The 18,250-nt window shown below is 41.7% G+C and overlaps 1 protein-coding gene across 3 annotated transcripts in view; it reads right to left on the reverse strand.

Annotated features, from left to right (window-relative positions):
* LOC310838915 (store-operated calcium entry regulator STIMATE-like) overlaps positions 1-18,250 on the reverse strand; it is a 38,899-nt gene that overhangs the window by 9,325 nt on the left and 11,324 nt on the right. For all 3 annotated transcript variants that reach the window (XR_014561217.1, XM_083726865.1, XM_083726866.1), the window contains exons 2-4: positions 11,662-11,710; positions 9,383-9,478; positions 7,311-7,432 (exon numbers count right to left, since the gene is read on the reverse strand). Coding sequence is in view for 2 of the 3 variants with exons in the window: in XM_083726865.1 (XP_083582991.1) it covers positions 7,311-7,432; positions 9,383-9,478; positions 11,662-11,710 (267 nt within the window). In the remaining variant the exon portion in view is untranslated. The remainder of the gene's footprint in view (positions 1-7,310; positions 7,433-9,382; positions 9,479-11,661; positions 11,711-18,250) is intronic.

Raw genomic sequence — 18,250 nt, forward strand, 5'->3', positions numbered from 1 at the left:
AGGAACGCAAGAAGAAATGCTATCAAACAAAAAATGGGAAAGAAGGAAAAAATGGAAAGAAGAAGAGATACTCACCAAGGAAATTTGGCAGAACAAATTGATATAATACATAGAAATAGTAACTATGACAGATAAACTAAGGAATAAGGATGAGTTTAAGGTCAGTATAGTTAAAGCTATGGTTTTCCCAGTAGTGATGTATGGAAGTGAGAGCTGGACCATAAAGAAGGCTGATTGCCAAAGAATGGATGCTTTTGAATTATGGTGCTGGAGGAGACTCTTGAGAGTCCCATGGACTGCAAGAAGATCAAACGCATCCATTCTTAAGGAAATCAGCCCTGAGTGCTCACTGGAAGGACAGATCCTGAAGCTGAGGCTCCAATACTTTGGCCACCTCATGAGAAGAGAAGACTCCCTGGAAAAGACCCTGATGTTGGGAAAGATTGAGGGCACAAGCAGAAGGGGACGACAGAGAACGAGATGGTTGGACAGTGTTCTTGAAGCTACAAACATGAGTCTGACCAAACTGCGGGAGGCAGTGGAAGACAGGAGTGCTGGTGTCCTCTGCTTTATGGGGTCACGAAGAGTCAGACTCGATGAAATGACTAAGTCAACAACAAAAGTAAGAGAAGAGTGGAGGTGTTTTGGAGATTATCTTAGAGGGTACAATATACAATTTAACCTACAAGTAGGAGTTAACATATGAGCACCAGGTAACATCAAAAAGGAAGACCTGAAATGGTAATGGATGAAACATCAAGATCAAGATTTCCCTAGAATGCCACAGAGAGATGGGTTGGGAAGTCTTAGGAAAAGAGATAAGCGATGGATGCTGCACGATGTGTATATAAAAGCTGTTAAAATTGCATAAATAAAAGTGTTTGTTTTTTTCAAAAAAAGAAAAAAATACCTGTGTTTTTTAGAAGCATATTACTAAAAAGCATTAAGAGCAATAATACTTTATCTAAATAAATACCAGAAGCAGGAAATCAGTTGGATGGCAGCTAAACCACCAAACAATGAAGGTATGCTAAAGGTGTCATGGCCCTGATGTTCAAACTTCTGGGGACGAGGCCAAGGATTCCAAATGGCAGAGGACATTTACCTCAGGGCCAGCCCCTGCTTCCCCCAGTACTTCTCTGGCATGAGAAGGCAATACTGTCCTCTTCTGACTTTAGTTCAGAAGCCTAGTGGAACCACAGCTGAGAAGGGTATATGAAGTTCTAAGCTTCATATATTAATTTAAATTAACAAATCAGGACTGAACTGAGATGGTATCCACCCAATAATTCTTCTTCTTTTTTAAGTGAAATGGCTAATCTTCTAACAAAAAATATTTTAACTTTTCTCCACAAGCGACTTCTATACCTGAAGACTTGAAGGTGGCGCAGGGGAGGGGAGATATTGGTATTTATAGGACATACAGCAAATTGAACAAAATATTGCTGAAGAGGAATCAATATGGTTTTGCAAAGGTTAGGTCCTGTCTCACTAAACATATAGAGTTCTTTGAAAGTGTTGACAAGCATGTGGGTGGGGCTAAGGAACTCCATGCTGATCCAGTGGCTGATGCCACTCTGCAGATAGAGGCCAGAGGGGCTCAGCCGAGAAAAACCTCTGCCCAATCCAACTCCCCCAGCCCAGCGCCAAGGAGGTTCAGGGGTGGGGCTAAGCAGCCTGAGCCACTGGATCGCAAACAGGCCCCCTTGCTGCCACATGTCTACAGTGGGCCCAGTTGTTGCACCAACTCCAGGTTGCCACGGTGATCTGACTGTTCCCCCTTACTGCTCCGGCCGACATGCTTGGCAGGACTGTGATTGTAACAGTGATCCTGCGGCTCCATTACGCTCCATCGGACTGCCCCCTGAATCAAATGCCTTGTCTAAGTCCTTTCTATACCAACTAGGAGTTTGGGCAAAATAAGTGAACTAGACTATGGCATATTCAGTTTTAATTAACCCATATTAACTGCGACAGATTTTGCTCTGGGTATGCCCAAGCAGCTTCCTTATTTGCGTGGTTGTTTTCCCATGTACAGAAGACAACCTTGTTAAGATTGACACTAGTCACTCCTCTCTAGTCTACTAGGATCATATTAATTTCTCAAATATAGCTGCTGTACAACCCATCACATTCTCAATACTATTTACAATAATTTAGCTGAAGCCGCAATAGGATTCTTTGGAGTTTTTAATTATCTTACTGCTCTGGAGGGAAATGGACTACATAAAACAGGCTAGTACAAATGTGAGTTTTTTAAAAAAGCAAACAAACCCGGTGGAGTTGTGTCTTCCTGTTTACTCACATATGAGAATTGGATAAGAGGACGAAGCATTAGCTAAAATACGAGTTTTAAAAAGCTTCTGCACATGATCTGATTTGCTGTAATGGTTCTCAATAAGCAGTGTCAGCACAACTAGAATGCAGCTATTTCTTATGATATTTCCCTCTCTGCTTTCAAGTCAGTTTCATGGTATCTTCAAATACAGACTAACAGCTGAGCCTGAGAACGCTGCAATGGAAACTCGAATACCTTCAAACAGCTGTAATGTGGAATGGGCCCTGGTCATTTCCTTTTCTGGCATGGCTTTGAAAGACATGCACCAGATATTTTACTTGCTGGTCTTGATGTTTATAATCTTTTTTTATGTCAAGTGCTATATAACATTTGAGCACTTAACGCTTCAAAGTCTGGAAATTTCTAATAAAGAGTGTTACTGAAGTATATCCCATGCACCGCCAATTAAATATATAACTCTGTCTAGAGTCAATTACAGATTATTAATAAACATTTCAGCAATAAAAATTCAAGCCTCTTTCTCCAGTCCAGATTTTGAATTGGTATATTGGGAACCATCTCTCTTTGTTCAGTGGAATTTGAAATATACCGAGCTCTCTATTTGCAGGTTAACACATGCAATTTTAATATATCTTAATGCTTTAATAGTAACATTTAAAATATAAAATCTTTGTATAGGATTTCTCTCACCCCCCCCCACCAATGCAGCATAGTTCCTTTTTGCTATTGCTGTTCCCCACAGAGACACCGGAAGAGACAAACATTTCTATGTGGCTCCAAATACCCTCCTGCTCAAGATCCTTCAGGTCCGTTTTTGGAGCATCTTGCCAGAAAAGACGTCAGTCAGAATGATATACAAGACGCAGACCAACTCACTCCCAAACTCAATTTTCTTTTCCAAATCAATATTCTTAGTGGCTACTGGATGCAACTGAGCATGCTCTTTTCTCATGGGGCAGTGAGGAATTCTGTGTATTCCTGCAAACCTTGAAATTCTCCCACACAAAGACAGCAATCCTTCGTATATTTTCCCGGAGTCAACAAGACCCATGTTAAATTACATGCATGTACTGTCATGTATAAATTTATGGGTGCCTCCTGTCACCAATGTAGCAAATCTCATTATTCCACAGTACCTTCAGATGCACACATCTCACAATTCCTATACAGTGGACCCTCCGGATACAAACTTTATTTGTTCCAGGGGTCCTTATGTACCCCAAAATGTCCACAACGTGAGGTGCCGCTTCTGCGCACGGCACGATAGAGCGCTTCTGCGCATGCAGTGAAACCCGGAAGTATACACTTCCAGGTTTGCCGTGTTCACAACCCGAAAGTTACATTACCCGAGGGTCCACTGTATAGAACTAAGCCAAGTGTGAAGCAAGAAGAAAGGGCACACTTAAAGAACACACTAAGCTGCCTTTCTCTTTTCTCTTCTTTTCTTCACATGTACTCAAGACACATTTTGGCAACTTGCAAGTTGCAAGGGATTCCAGCTGCCATTAAAAAAGAAGAAGCAAGTTTATGTATTTTGCTTTGGCAGAGCTCAGGCTTTCAAAATTGTGTTTCGTGGCCCCTTCCCTTCTGCTCACTCACACTACAAGCCTGGTGGGAAGCGGGTTGTGTTTTATCTGTTTTATATTGTATAGAGATCTTAGGATTTATCCAGGTGCTTGTCAAATAAAATTTTTATTAATCAGTCACGAGAAACTCATTATCTGTATATCAAATACTGGTCGAAAGCTATTCCACCATTTTCAGAGGAAATAAACAGCTTTACTTAAATATCATGGGAAGGGAACCAAAACTCGAGGGCTGTTTCTCTTTCTACACTACATTCTACACTGCATGTCTCCCTTACCGCAGGAATTCCCCCACCAGAGAAGTGTCCTGATAAACAGGTAGGGAAGCCAAAGCAGGAATTAGTTTCTCGATGCTGGCGTCAGTATAGAAAACCCTCACTTATATGCCCAACTTCCTCATTACAGATACATACAAGTATGAATGGACCTGTGTACAAAAGATAAATGCAAAAGTCATTGTTGCACTGCTTAGTCTCAGGTTAAAGTAGGAATAGTAGTAAGACTTTCAAACAAATAAAAGTATTTCCCTCCCCCAAAAAACGTTTCAAGACTGGAACAGAAATTTAGTAGCCTCCGTTTTAGAATAGCTTAGGAGTTGCTGTACAAAATCCATTTTGCACAGCCCAAGTGTACCTTAATTGAATGACAGGAGGCCAAGAAGAAAAGACAACAACTGATAATCTGGCAGATGCTGCCTTTCCATTCAAAGCATTGCTCAACTGCAAGCATTGCAAGGACTGACCTGCTGGGAGCCTGAAGGGCCCTGCCCTGCTTCTCTCCACCTGGCTTGGGGTGGGGCCTGACAGGCTCCATAAAGGACTGCTGCTGCTGCTGGGCAGAGAGGGCTCTGTTTCTGTTTTTAAAAATTGCTTTTATTTTTTATCTATGTCATTTTATATTGTGATTTATATTAATGCTGTATTCTTAGTTTTAGATTTTATGATTTATGTGGAAATTGTTTTCCATTTGGTTGTGTACTTTTGGTTGTGTTTTATTTACTGCTTATGACTTCTGTTATGTTGGTAATTATGTCTTGTCCTGTTGTAAGCCGCCTTGAGCATTGGTTTAACTATGGAAAGGCGGCATACAAATAAAATGATGATGATGAATGCAGACATAATGCTGCCACTCTTTTAAATAAGGTTAAGCGATTGGAAGAGGATTGCACACTTCCACCTCTTATGCTTATTACATGTAGATATAAATCTCGTGTGATGGTGTTAACCATTGTATAAGCATTACATCTGCACCAACCCCTAGAGGATCAACTTCAAGTGTTAAGCTCTGTTTAAAAGCTGGCTGATCAGTATAGAAGCAATGCTGCACCGTAGCTAAGGCTGACAAAATAAAGGAGAGCTGAATTTACATGGAAGAGAGTAGGAAGCTTGCAAGGCTACAGCCCAAGGCTGGACAATGTGATGCAAACTACACTTGCCATCATTCCTGACCACAGGTCAGAAAATGCACACATGCATTTTAGCAGTTTCTTGGTTCTCACCTATTATGTTACTTTTGTTCTCTGTTGAAATAGTAGCGCCCATATGTAATATAACTATCAATCAAATGAGGCTGTGATAGAAATCCAAGTGCCAGCATTTAGACTCAGACTTGCCTCACTCTCCCTGTGCAACTCAATCTGCCATATCACCAGCAGCTCCTCCTGCATATGTTGAGGTATCAATTCTCCTCCCAAGACACTATCAAATTAAATCCATAAAAAGACAGGCTTTTAATATGAGAACAGAGTTGTTGTCCTACTGAAGTAATATCAAAGCTATCGCTAGGGATCAAGTGATACATCTAGGAAAGTGAATGAGCTCATAGGAGGCAATCTGAAAATGCAAGAAAGGTCAGGGAGTGTTTCATTAGTTAATTCAGGGGGGGGGGGAAAGAATGCTCATTTTCCTAATCCTAAGCATGAATTAAACTACTCTCTTCCTTTAGTCTACTTCCCACCTGGCACTTTTGAAACAGAGGAAGCTGCTTTGCAGAGCAGTTTGTGATATTGCAAGAGATTTCTGCGCAGAGTCAGAAATCCCACTGGGCATGCCTAAAGTTCATCTCTGGAACTTGGCCAAAACTGCACTGCTGAACCTCAGTAATTCTGACTTATGATCTCCAAGGCATCCTAAACACTTTCAGGACTTAAGTGCAAAGACGTTTATTTCTCAATCTAATATGAGCGGGGAGCAAATCTCTTTGCAAGGAGGAAGAGTCATCCAATTTGGCATAATAGTGGAATTTTATTTTGCATCTGGAGTCTCCCTGAATCCACTATCCAACTGAATGTAGTGGGGGAAGAAATGAATACTGGGCTCAGGAAAATCTGAGACAAAGATAAACCCAATAACTGTACAAAGCCATTTCACCTGGGGAGACAAGCACATCCATGAGCTCAAGACTCCCTATTGGGTTAAGAATAGAAGGACTTGCCAGGATCCTCCTGGATGCAGGATGCTTTGAGGGTGGCTAGCAAGGAATTCAATTTAGACATGATTCAGCATTGAAATATTTCCGCCAAGGCAGGGAGAGGCTTCACATGAGCCTGTGATAGTGTTCTCTTTTTCTTTATCCAATACGGGGAAGAATGGGGATGTGCTGGGTAGTTCTTCCCCGCCTGCAGCAGGGAGCCTGTTGTGTTTGTGGACGCTGCCTGTAGAATTTAGAATCTTGCGCATTTAGAGTTCTAAATTGTACAGGATGCTTTAACAGATACAGCAAGTCTCCTACTGCAGAGGGGAATGGAGACGAGACAGAGGGGGAGAACCCGTGAATAGGGATTTACTATGTATTATTCCAGGTCCAAATTATTATATATTTCATGCTCGTAACGTGAGTGGTGTTTTACAGAAACACAAGAGGATAGGTCTTTCAATCTAAAATTTGACGTAGGAGACAAAGGAAGGGAAATGGATGCAGGGGAAAACAGAGGAAAAATATTTACTATTTCAATTACATTGTCTTAATGACACTAGGGGCTGGGGACTAGGGGGTGAAGGCTTCACACAGCAGGTGGGTTGTGAGCTGGTATCTGAAGGAAGTAAGAGAAGGGGGCATTAATGTTTATCTGATTCTGGGAGGTAGTTCCAATCGTAAGGGACAAAAAGTGGAGTCATCTGAGAGAGCAGAAGACTAAAGTCCTTATGCTGGGAAAAAACCCCAGATCTGTTGCAGACCACAGCCATCATTCTCAGCCAGCTGATGTGCTGCTTTCTGATTGCAAAACATTACTGCTTTGTTAGGAGATTCACTCCAACTTGCATCTTGGCAATGTATAGCGATCAAATATCTGCACCTTAGGAAAAGAAACATGCTATACAGTTGCCGGTGCTGATAGGTCAAATACATTAAAACTGCCCATCTAGTAAGTTATTAAAGCAGCTCAGCCCCCAAAGAATTCCTTTCTAAGGCATCAAAATCTTTACCATATTCACCAAAGCGAAGGGACTCCCACTGTTGCCATTCAACAATGCTGTTTACTGCCCGCACACCAGCGTAAATTAGCAGCATTCCCAAGGTGGCATCCAGCAGAAAGTTGATAAGGTACCTAAAGGGATAAGAAAAATACACAAAAGAAATAGGACGTATCTGAGGCCTATGCAGCTGCCATAATCAAAATTCCAATCCATATGACTCTCAGCCATCACCACCACCTAGATCTTTGCCTTTGACAGCGATGTCGCCTATTCAAGATGCCTAGCAACTTAATCACACAGTAATTTTACGATATGCTACTCTTCATTCTTCATTTTTAGTGGTCAAGTAGCAAGCATAGAGGGACGCAGGTGGCGCTGTAGGTAAAACCTCAGTGCCTAGGACTTGCCAATCGCATGGTCGGCGGTTCGAATCCCCGTGGCGGGGTGAGCTCCCGTCTTTCGGTCCCAGCTCCTGCCCACCTAGCAGTTCGAAAGCACCCTTAAAGTGCAAGTAGATAAATAGGTATCGCTTTATAGCGGGGAGGTAAACAGCGTTTCCGTGTGCTGTGCTGTGCTGGTGCTGGCTCGCCAGAGCAGCTTTGTCACGCTGGCCACGTGACCCGGAAGTGTCTCCGGACAGCGCTGGCCCCCGGCCTCTTAAGTGAGATGGGCGCACAACCCTAGAGTCGGACACGACTGGCCCGTACGGGCAGGGGTATCTTTACCTTTACCTAGCAAGCATAGGTACGCAGGGACACACTCAAGGGCTAGTGCAGTACAGTGGTTAACATGTTGGACTAGGACCAGGGCAATCCAGATTCAAATCTCTGCTTAGTCATTAGGCATGCTAGATATGCTTGGTCCAGTCACTCATTTTGAGCTTTAGTCTTCCTCATAGAGCAGTTGCTATGATAAAAATATATGTGCATGTAGATGCTCAAATGCAAAAGCGCAAGCAAAAAGTCAATAGAAATTCTGTTTGAAGTGGATTTTTTTGGTGTCTTTAAAAAAAACTACACTATATGAATACATTACTGTAGAATGAGAGGCTAGATCAGTGTTTCCCAACCTTGTGCCTCCAGCTGTTTTTTGGACTACAATTCCCATCATCCCTTGCCACTGGTCTTGCTAGTCAGGGATGATGGGAGTTGTAGTTCAAAAACAGCTGGAGGCACAAGGTTGGGAAACACTGGGCTAGATGGATTAAGACATTTGGATCGATCAACCTGGATGCATAAATTTGAGCTATTATTATATCAGAGCCCACCAGAGGTCACTATTGTTCTGGAAAACAATCAAGCTGTGACTGATTATCTCTATTTCCCAGCTTTTTGGACAGAATTGCTCCATCTGGAGGAATATTAGCGTTTCAGAGTTATGGTTTATCATTTGAAGGGACTTGTGCACTGCAGGGAAGAAGTAGTTTGATGCTGTTCTGCACTATAAGGATGTTTATGAAGGTTCTGACTTGCTGGCCTGACCAAGCAGGACCCTACTTCATTGATTTCTAACTTAGTTTGTTGGGCAGGTGTCAGGGAACTGCAATCAGAGCAAGAAACGGAGGCAGGGCTCCCGAGCGATGCCGGAGAGGGGACTAGCAGGGGGGAAGGATTTCAGCGTAACACCCATAGAGAAGAGAGGGAGATGGAGGAATTGGTGACAGGGCTCCAAGACCCTTCACCCGAAACTAGTGGAGAGTGTGCTGGGAGCCCCTGCCTTCCCCTTACTTGCGCAGACGCGTTCCGCGCAGGGAACAGAGGAGGAGACTCGGGGTCAAACAGCTTTTATGCTGGAAGAGGTTCAAGAGACGCCCACTCTCGGATTCTGCAAGTGACTAACAGGTCACGGAGGGCGAGCTCTGACCCTAAGCATGGTCGGCCAAGCAAACTAACTAAACTGAAGGCAATTTACGCACAAGTAACCCCTCACAACCATTACAGCAGGGATCTAAATTTAAACTTTGTTGGAGCAATATTTCTAAACCCTGTTGGCTATTATTCTAAAACAGCACGCAGGATGGCTCTATAAAGTGTTGTACACACACACACACACACACACACACACACACACACACTACTTACAGTGAACAAGGGTCCTCTTCAGTAAGGTCTGATAAATACACATTGGCAAAGTGGATGAACAACATCCCTATGGCTTGTTTGGAAGTATCCAAAAACCTACAGGAAGTTAAAAAAGTGGTCATCACATGAAACACAGACCATACAGATCTCCTCATCTAAAACTGCAAGAAAGGAAAGATACCAAGGGTGCACAATAGGTTTTGAACATTTTATCCTGGAGGCGAGAGACCCTTTTCAACGCAAATACTGCATTTCGTCATGGGGAACCTTCCAGGGGGCGGCATGCTAATATGATGGGGTGGCGGCAAAAGTGGAGACTGGCAAGTTTGAGAACTACATCCCAGCAACACAAAAAGTCACAGGTTTCTCTAGAAATCCCCCCTTCCATCCTCCATCAAAGTGAAATAGTTACATATTCCAACAGGGGAAAGCTCTGGAGAGTATAGAGCAGAGCCAGTGAGGACCGGAAAGAGTCCTGGGGGGAGGCATTTTGCCTCAGCCATGAGAACCCCCATCACTTTTTTAATTACCTGCATGCCTGGCAAAGTCCAGTCTACCAAATTCACAAGTATAACTTGACTGGGTGAGAGGGAATGAAGTGCAAGTGCTCTTCATTCATAAGGGTCATTAGCAGGCAAGTTTCACTTTTTATTAGACATTCCAATATATTCCTGTTTTCTAGACCCATGTGTCAAACTTAAATGAGCTGGAGAGCGAAATTTCCTATCTAACAGATGCCCGGGTTCACTCAAAATTATGGAGCTGATGGGCTTATCCAGCCCCAATTTGCCTCCTTTCCACATCTTGTTTTCTCCAAACTCCTCATGAGCACCACCACTGCCTCAAGCCACCAGCTCTGCTCTTCTCTGCCAGTAAGCCTTGTTCCCATATACTGCACCTTTCCCCCCATTCCTGCCAGCTGAACTTCCCTTGTCACTTAAGTCTCTGCAGGCCAACACCCATTCCACACCTCTCTGGATTGGCTACTGATACTGGATAACTGCACTCTGCACTTCTGTTTCCACACACCTTGACCCCTGCACTGCTAATTTATGTGACAAAATTTATATACCACTTGACGGTAAATTGAACCTCTCTAAGTGATTTGCAAAAATGAAAAACTGTCAATAAAGGGTCAAGTTTAAAACACATTATTTAAGACAAATAAAAATATAATTAAAATAAACTGGTTACAGATAGGTAGCCATGTTGGTCTGCCATTGTCAAAACAAAAAAATTCCTTCCAGTAGCACCTTAAAGACCAACTAAGTTAGTTCTTGGTATGAGCTTTCGTGTGCATGCACACTGTGTATCTGAAGAAGTGTGCATGCACACGAAAGCTCATACCAAGAACTAACTTAGTTGGTCTTTAAGGTGCTACTGGAAGGAATTTTTTTTGTTTAAAATAAACTGTAAGCTAAAAACAGATCAAAACACCTGCCAACTCTTGCCTGCCTGGATAGGACGGCCCGAGCAAAAATGTTTCTAGCAGGCACTGAAAAGTGTACACTCAGCAATCTGATGTCAATAGGCAGCGAGTTCCTAATCTGGGAGAGGCAGGAAGAAACAGCCAGTGCTAAATAAATCCTACTAAGGGCACTGACTTTCAAACTCAGAAGATTTGTCTGCAGCATGAGAAAGATGTCACGGGCAATTAAAATTGATGGGAGTATGCAGAAATGGTGGAATTTACCGGAAGAATAAGAAACCAAGAAGAGAGACTTTTTAAAAACAGAATGGGGAAAATTTATTGACTATCAGGAAGATGTAAACAACTTAAAACATCAGCAGAATAAACACGTGCGCTAAGAAATAAGGGAAAGGGAATACAAAGGGGAAATCAGTGAATAGGCTTGAGCTGGATATACAGTAACAAAAAGATATACACTACGTAACCACAGAAAGGAGGGGAGGGGAAGTCGAGGGAAATGCAGATTGATGTACTTTGTTCTAGCGAACAGGTTTTAAATTTAAATTGATTTAAATTTCAAAATGACCTGCTGCTCCTGCAGTTTGATATTATTTGCCCCAGCTTTGCCTGGCACAGGAAGACCCTGTAATGCAACTACAATCTTCTTTTAAAAGGACACAGAATCGAGTGCAACATTCTCAGACATCCCTGCCTTGGTGTTCCTATAGACTGGAAAAAAAAACAAAGCGTAATCTGACGCACAGTAGTCAGGTTGCAACTGCTTGCCCTTTGTAATGCATCGCCCAAGGTCCATGAGCTGAACATATAGGAAAGGTAAGGCACTCTAGGAACAATACAATGCACTTACCAAATTCTCCAAGGACGCCTTTCATGCTTTGGTTCTCTGAAGCGTTTCACTGAAAAGAGAATTGAAGATTATCAGTGGACTGGCAAAGCTGTACCAACCAAAACCCTCCACCCTGTTCAGCTGAATCTGAATGCAAAGTTGCTCATGAATAGTAGGGTAGATTTCATACTCACATCTTATTAAATCTAGACCACTATATTCAAGAGCAAACTGCAATCGACCACTTTGAACACTCTTTGTAGATTGGCATCTACGTTCAGTTCCAAGGTTTCGTTGGTACTTATCCACTATATATTTTACCGTCTGGTAACATGCACCCCTTTCTTCTGCCCTCCCCTTTACATTAAAGACTTGACTCAAGCAACCCAGTAAATATGATAGCCTTCAAATCCAGAGTTGCATAGTTCATTTAGGGCAGTGCAAAATTGCTGAACTAAGTCATTCCTGTTAAAAAAACAAACAAGGAAATACTTAAGTAATTTAAAACGACAGAACAATTTAAGGCCATTTGCAGAGAGAGAAATGGAAAGGTCACAATAAAAGCTAAAACAAAGGCAGTGTACTTATTGCTTGAAGTGCTGTGTTCATTTTATTGGGGACATGCGACCATTATGGTTATAGCTTGAAATAGTAGCATGAAAATGGGAGCAATGAACTCAACTTGGTTTTGCTGGGGAGAAGGAAGCTTTGCCTTAATGCTATTTTCCACCAGCTTAAAAATACTGTCAGTTTATGTAAGCTTACCAAAATACAAGCTACAATTAGGCAACTATAACTCATGCTACAGTATTAACTTTTACAGTTAAAAAAGGTAATCTAGGTAATTCAGAGCCCTCATGCTCCTTGCAACAGAAGGGAATTAAGGAAAGGATGAGGAATTTGTGCAGCCAGCTCTTTAAAACAAAAAAAGAGAATTGCAGGGGTGAATGGTTTCCTTGAGCTATATATGGAGATAAATACTGCAATTAAAAGCGGAAAGCGCCAGTAAACAATGATGAAAAGCCAACATGCAAGGAATTGCACAACAGCTTGACAGAATGCAAGGTTACACAGAAACAAAGGCAACACATCTCACTGCATAATTATACTTTGCCTCTTGTAATAGGCCAAAGGTGGGTATGGAAGCTGTATACCAGGGGCAACCAAAGTGGTGACTTCCAGAAATTGTTTGGACTACAACTCCTAGCATCCTTGATTATTGGCTAGCTTGCCTGGAGCTGGTGGGAATTAGTGTCCAACTTCACATGGAGGGCAGCAGGCCATAAAGGAAAACAACAAATTACACGCCCTTATGAAACAACCATTTTTGTGGCAGCATTTATTAAGATTCCATAATAAAAGATGGGTCAAATTTCTATGGTGGTAGAATATTAACTGAGGTGCTGAAGTCATAGCTGTAATGTTTTATCTGGTTCGTTGGCTTTATATGACTCTTTTAGAGACAATTTAAGGTAGTGCTACCTTTCAGAGCTCTCGGGGGTTCAATTATTGAAAAAAGAAAACGTAAGGAACTTCATGATCTGATGAAGTTGGATCTAATGTTCAAGAAGTCTGTGCCACAACAAATCTGTTAGCCTTTAAGATGGCATGGGACTTTTCTTGCCTCCCTCTGAAGCCCACCCCATCACTTGACCCCAGCATCTGCTCTGGATGGTTGGAGGACCCTCCAGAGCCGCGGGGGGGGGGGGAGTGTGAAGGCCCCACGTGGAGAAGAGGAAGGGGAAGCCCTGCTGGATGAGTGCAGCTCTGCTGACAGCAGCTGCTTACATCTCACAGAAGGATCTGGAAGGTCTTCTGACTTTGGGGACAGGTTGCCAAAGGATGCACTGGAAGGGGGAGGCTGAAAAAAACCACACAGAGGCAGTGCAAACGGCCTTTTGGATTCTGACTGCGATATATCACTGCCTAGGAAGCGATTAAATTTAAAATGCTACATCATGTGTAACACTTAGCCCCCCTCTAATTTATCTGTTTAGTCGTCCTGATTTGTTTGCACACAACTTGCACAGAGAGGTTATGTGAGCCCAGACTTTATTGAGAGTATATTCAGATTTGTCTGCAGGAAGGCAGACAATGAGGATTCTTTCAGGTTTGTTAGCAGAGAGGGCATATGATTGTTATCCAACTCTTTTCAGCACATATCCCTGTTCCTTTCCTAACTGCAAAAGTCTCTGTTTTAGACAAACAACAACAACAACAACAACAACAACAACAACAACAACGTCGATTTGTTGTGCCAGAGTGCTTTAATCCACTTTAATTGCGCAAACCGAAACATACAGTATGCATTTGGATTCTTCCTGCAAAATACTGGTAGTGACCAGACATTATTTTCATAATGGGTTTTTAAAATGGCTAATTTTGAAGCACGGTATCAATTCACTGGCAGACACTAAAAAATGTTGTTTGCATACAGAGCACCAGAATTCTTCAAAGTAGTAAGAGGAAATTGAAGTTGAGATTTGCCAACTGGCAAACTGTAGGCTGTCAACTGAAAAGGAATTAGAAAATATAATCTGCAAGTTGGAAAAGATTCTCCTTTTCCCCCCTGGAGAGAACAAACATTGAGTCTATTCCAGTTCTCTAATGCTGCTTCATTTCGAGAAAAGAATCCAAGAAAATTGCAGAAAGCTGTTTAAAGAGACACCAGCTTGCAATACATCTAGCAGGAAACTGATAGCATAAAGTCCTGGAAGTGCGTGGGGTGGGGGTGGGGGAGTCTCCAGAACAGTAACAAGGATCAGCCAGGAGATTACACTTTTCACTATCATGCACTTAAGCCATTTCTTTAATTGGCATATGTTTTCTATAATTTGAACAAGGCAAAGCTTTTTATTACTCATTAAGCCCTAAATGGCTTGGGAGCAGATGATCTAAATGACTGCTCTCCCTCCTTGCATGAACCTGCTCATGCTCTACTGTCAACATCTAAGGTCTTGCTCTGTGTTTCAGCACCTTGGGAGGTGTGCTTGGCAGGGTCAAGAGAGCAAGACTTCTCAGCAGAGCAGCCGGAGGGTGAGAAACGCCTTCTCAAAAGAGGTTGCCCCCCCCTCTTGAAATTTAGGAAGGCAGGAAACGTATCCCACTGTGCCTTTGATGCATTTTTAAATGTCACTGTTGCTTTATGGTCCTCTTACGCTGCATTTTATTTCTTAAACTGTTATGATTTATTTAACCACACTCCTCTGGCACACCCTAAGTACTGAGTCTTTAAAAAATGAAGCACAATTGAAAGTGGAGACAACAGATGTACTGCTCCTTGTTTATCTGTTTGCTATGTAACACAAAAAACCTTAATAAAACTTTTTGAAAAATGAGGCACAAATGGGTTGCAGCTTCCTGAAATGAGTACACCATCACCTTTGTAGTTTAGAAAAATTACTTCAGAATGAAGAGAGACATGTCTTATAATATAAAGAAGGATATGCAGAAGGGATTTTTCTCTTTCTTTTAGAACCCTGGGTCCCCCAATGAAGTGACTGGTGCCTAAATTCAGGAAAAAAAAACCCTAAGGGAATTATTCCTCACAACACATAGCCACCAGCAGGGCATCGGACAGGATCCACGACCACCGGATTCCTTTAACGGAATACCCAAAAGAGGAGGGGTAGATGATGGCCCATACCCAATCCTCCAACATAGCACACATATTCCAATGCCTAACCGCCAATACCAGAAAGTTGTGACAAATTGCTACGAAGTAGGCAAAAAAGCCAAGAGGCTGGTGCCAATTTGCCAAATGGATTAAAAAGTCCTACCAGACCCCTTGGGCAACCAAGGCAACCAGCTGATTAAGAGTACGAGTTCAATATTCTTAGATGGTTTCTATTTTTTTTTTTATAATATTTTTTATTAAGTTTATAAAGTGCAGAAAAAAGAATAGAGAACAGATTATAAAAATAAAATAGAAAGATTACAAATTTTCATGTTCTTTTTTCCAAATCTACTGGACTTCCCCGCATCCTCCCAACCCTGCATTCTCTGTAATACAGAACATCAGCAACTTGTTAACTTGTTTCAATACTTATTGTATCCTTCATTTTATCATGTTACCCAATTTCAAATGTGTAATACCCCAAATCATGTACATTTTCATTTAAACACAATAAAGTTGTTTCATTATTCTATCTCTGTCTTCTTGTACCTTAATTTCCATTTCTTTAGTTTAACATTGCTGAAACTAGAATTTCCTAAAAGGTGCATTTTTTAACATTCATACAGCTTATAATGTTTTTTCAAATAGTCCTTAAATTTTTTCCAGTCCTCCTCAATTGTTTCTTCTCCCAAGTCTCGGATTCTGCCAGTCATTTCGGCCAGTTCCATATAGTCCATCAACTGCGTGTGCCATTCCTCCAGTGTGGGTAGATCTTGTGTCTTCCAATGCTTTGCAATCAGGATCCTTGCTGCTGTAGTGGCGTACATAAAAAAAGTTCTATCTTTCTTAAGCACTCTCTGGTCCACCATGCCCAGGAGAAAGGCCTCCGGTTTCTTAGGTAGGGTAAATCTAAGTACCTTTTTTAGCTCATTATGAATCATATCCCAAAAGGCCTTCACTTTCGGGCAGGTCCACCAGAGGTGAAAGAATGTCCCTTCCGCCTCATTACATTTCCAACATTTATTGTCAGACAGGTGATATATCTTAGCAAGCTTGACTGGGGTCATGTACCACCGGTATACCATTTTCATAATGTTTTCCTTCAAGGCATTACATGCCGTAAATTTCATTCCGGTGTTCCATAACCTTTCCCAGTCTTCAAACATAATGTTATGCCCCAAATCCTGCGCCCATTTTATCATGGCGGATTTAACTGTCTCATCCTGAGTATTCCATTTAAGCAGCAGGTTATACATTCTCGAAAGTAGTTTACTTTTTGGCTCTAACAGTTCTGTCTCTACTTTCGATTTTTCCACCTGGAATCCAACCTTCTTATCTACTTTAAAAACCTCTTGAATTTGTGCATAGTGCAACCAATCTCGCACCTTGTTTTTTAATTTTTCCAAGCTCTGCAACCTCCAATTGTCTCCAATTTTTTCAATTATTTCCCCATATTTAGGCCAATTGGCCTCCATGTTAAGTCTCTTACGTGCCTTGGCCTCCACCGGTGAGAGCCACCTCGGAGTCTTACTCTCCAATAAGTCTTTATATTTTGTCCAGACCATTAAAATTGCTCTCCTAACAATGTGGTTTTTAAACAATTTGTGCACCTTGTCATACCACAAATATGCATGCCACCCAAAAGCATTGTCAAACCCTTCCAGATCTAGGACATCAGTGTTTTCCAGTAAGATCCAATCTTTCAACCAGCAGAAGGCTGCAGATTCATAATATAACCTCAAGTCTGGCAGGGCAAATCCCCCTCTTTCTTTCGCATCAGTTAATATTTTAAACTTTATTCGGGGCTTTTTGCCCTGCCAAACAAACTTAGAAATATCCTTCTGCCACTTTCCAAAACATTCCACCTTGTCCACGATCTGTAGGGCCTGAAACAAAAATAACATTTTTGGCAATACATTCATCTTTATAGCTGCTATTCGGCCCAACAAGGAAAGTTTCAATCTTGACCATGTTTCCAAATCTCTTTTGATTTCTGACCAACATTTCTCGTAGTTGTCTTTAAACAAATTCAAATTTTTGGAGGTCAGATACACCCCTAGGTATTTTACTTTTTTAACCACATTTAGTTCTGTTTCTTTCAGGAACTCATCTGTTTCTGTAGTTGTCAATTTTTTTACTAAAACCTTAGTTTTTTGCTTGTTCAGCTTAAATCCCGCCACCCGACCAAAGTCAGAAATTAATTCTAACACTCTTTTAGTACTAGAGACTGGCTCCTGTAATGTTAATACCAGGTCATCTGCAAATGCTTTCAATTTATATTGTTTCACTCCGACCTCAATTCCCTGTACCAACCGGTCCTTTCTAATCATGTTCAATAGCACCTCCAGAACTGAAATAAACAATAGGGGGGATAGAGGGCACCCCTGCCGTGTCCCTTTTTCAATTTTAAACTCCTCTGTCACCACATTGTTTACTATCAATTTGGCTTTTTGTTCTGAATATATTGCTTCTATTCCATTTTCAAACCCCCGCCCCACTCCCATCCCTTCCAAATTTTTCTTCATGAACATCCAAGAAATGTTGTCAAAGGCTTTCTCCGCATCAATAAAGATTAACACCGCTCTAGTGTTGAGATTTGTTTGTAAAAGTTCCAAAATGTCGATGATGTTTCTTGTGTTGTCAAACAAATGCCTACCAGGGAGAAAGCCTGCCTGGTCCTTATGGATCACTTCATTAAGCACTTTTTTAAACCTACTTGCCAAAATGTCTGCAAAAATTTTGTAATCCACATTTAGGAGTGAGATGGGGCGGTAGTTCTTAAGCTGGGTCTTTTCAGTTTCTAGTTTGGGTATCAATGTGATGAAGGCTTCTTTCCACGTTTCCGGTGCCTTCCTCCCCTCCATAATCTGGTTACAGACCTCCAACAAAGGTTGTATCAAATAGTCCTTCAGAACCTTATAATATTTGGAGGTAAGTCCATCAGGGCCTGGAGATTTGCCTAATTGGAGGTTCTGAATGGCGCTTTCAATTTCT

Source organism: Podarcis gaigeae (genome assembly GCF_964106915.1).
Source record: "Podarcis gaigeae genome assembly, chromosome: 2".
NCBI lineage: Eukaryota > Metazoa > Chordata > Lepidosauria > Squamata > Lacertidae > Podarcis > Podarcis gaigeae.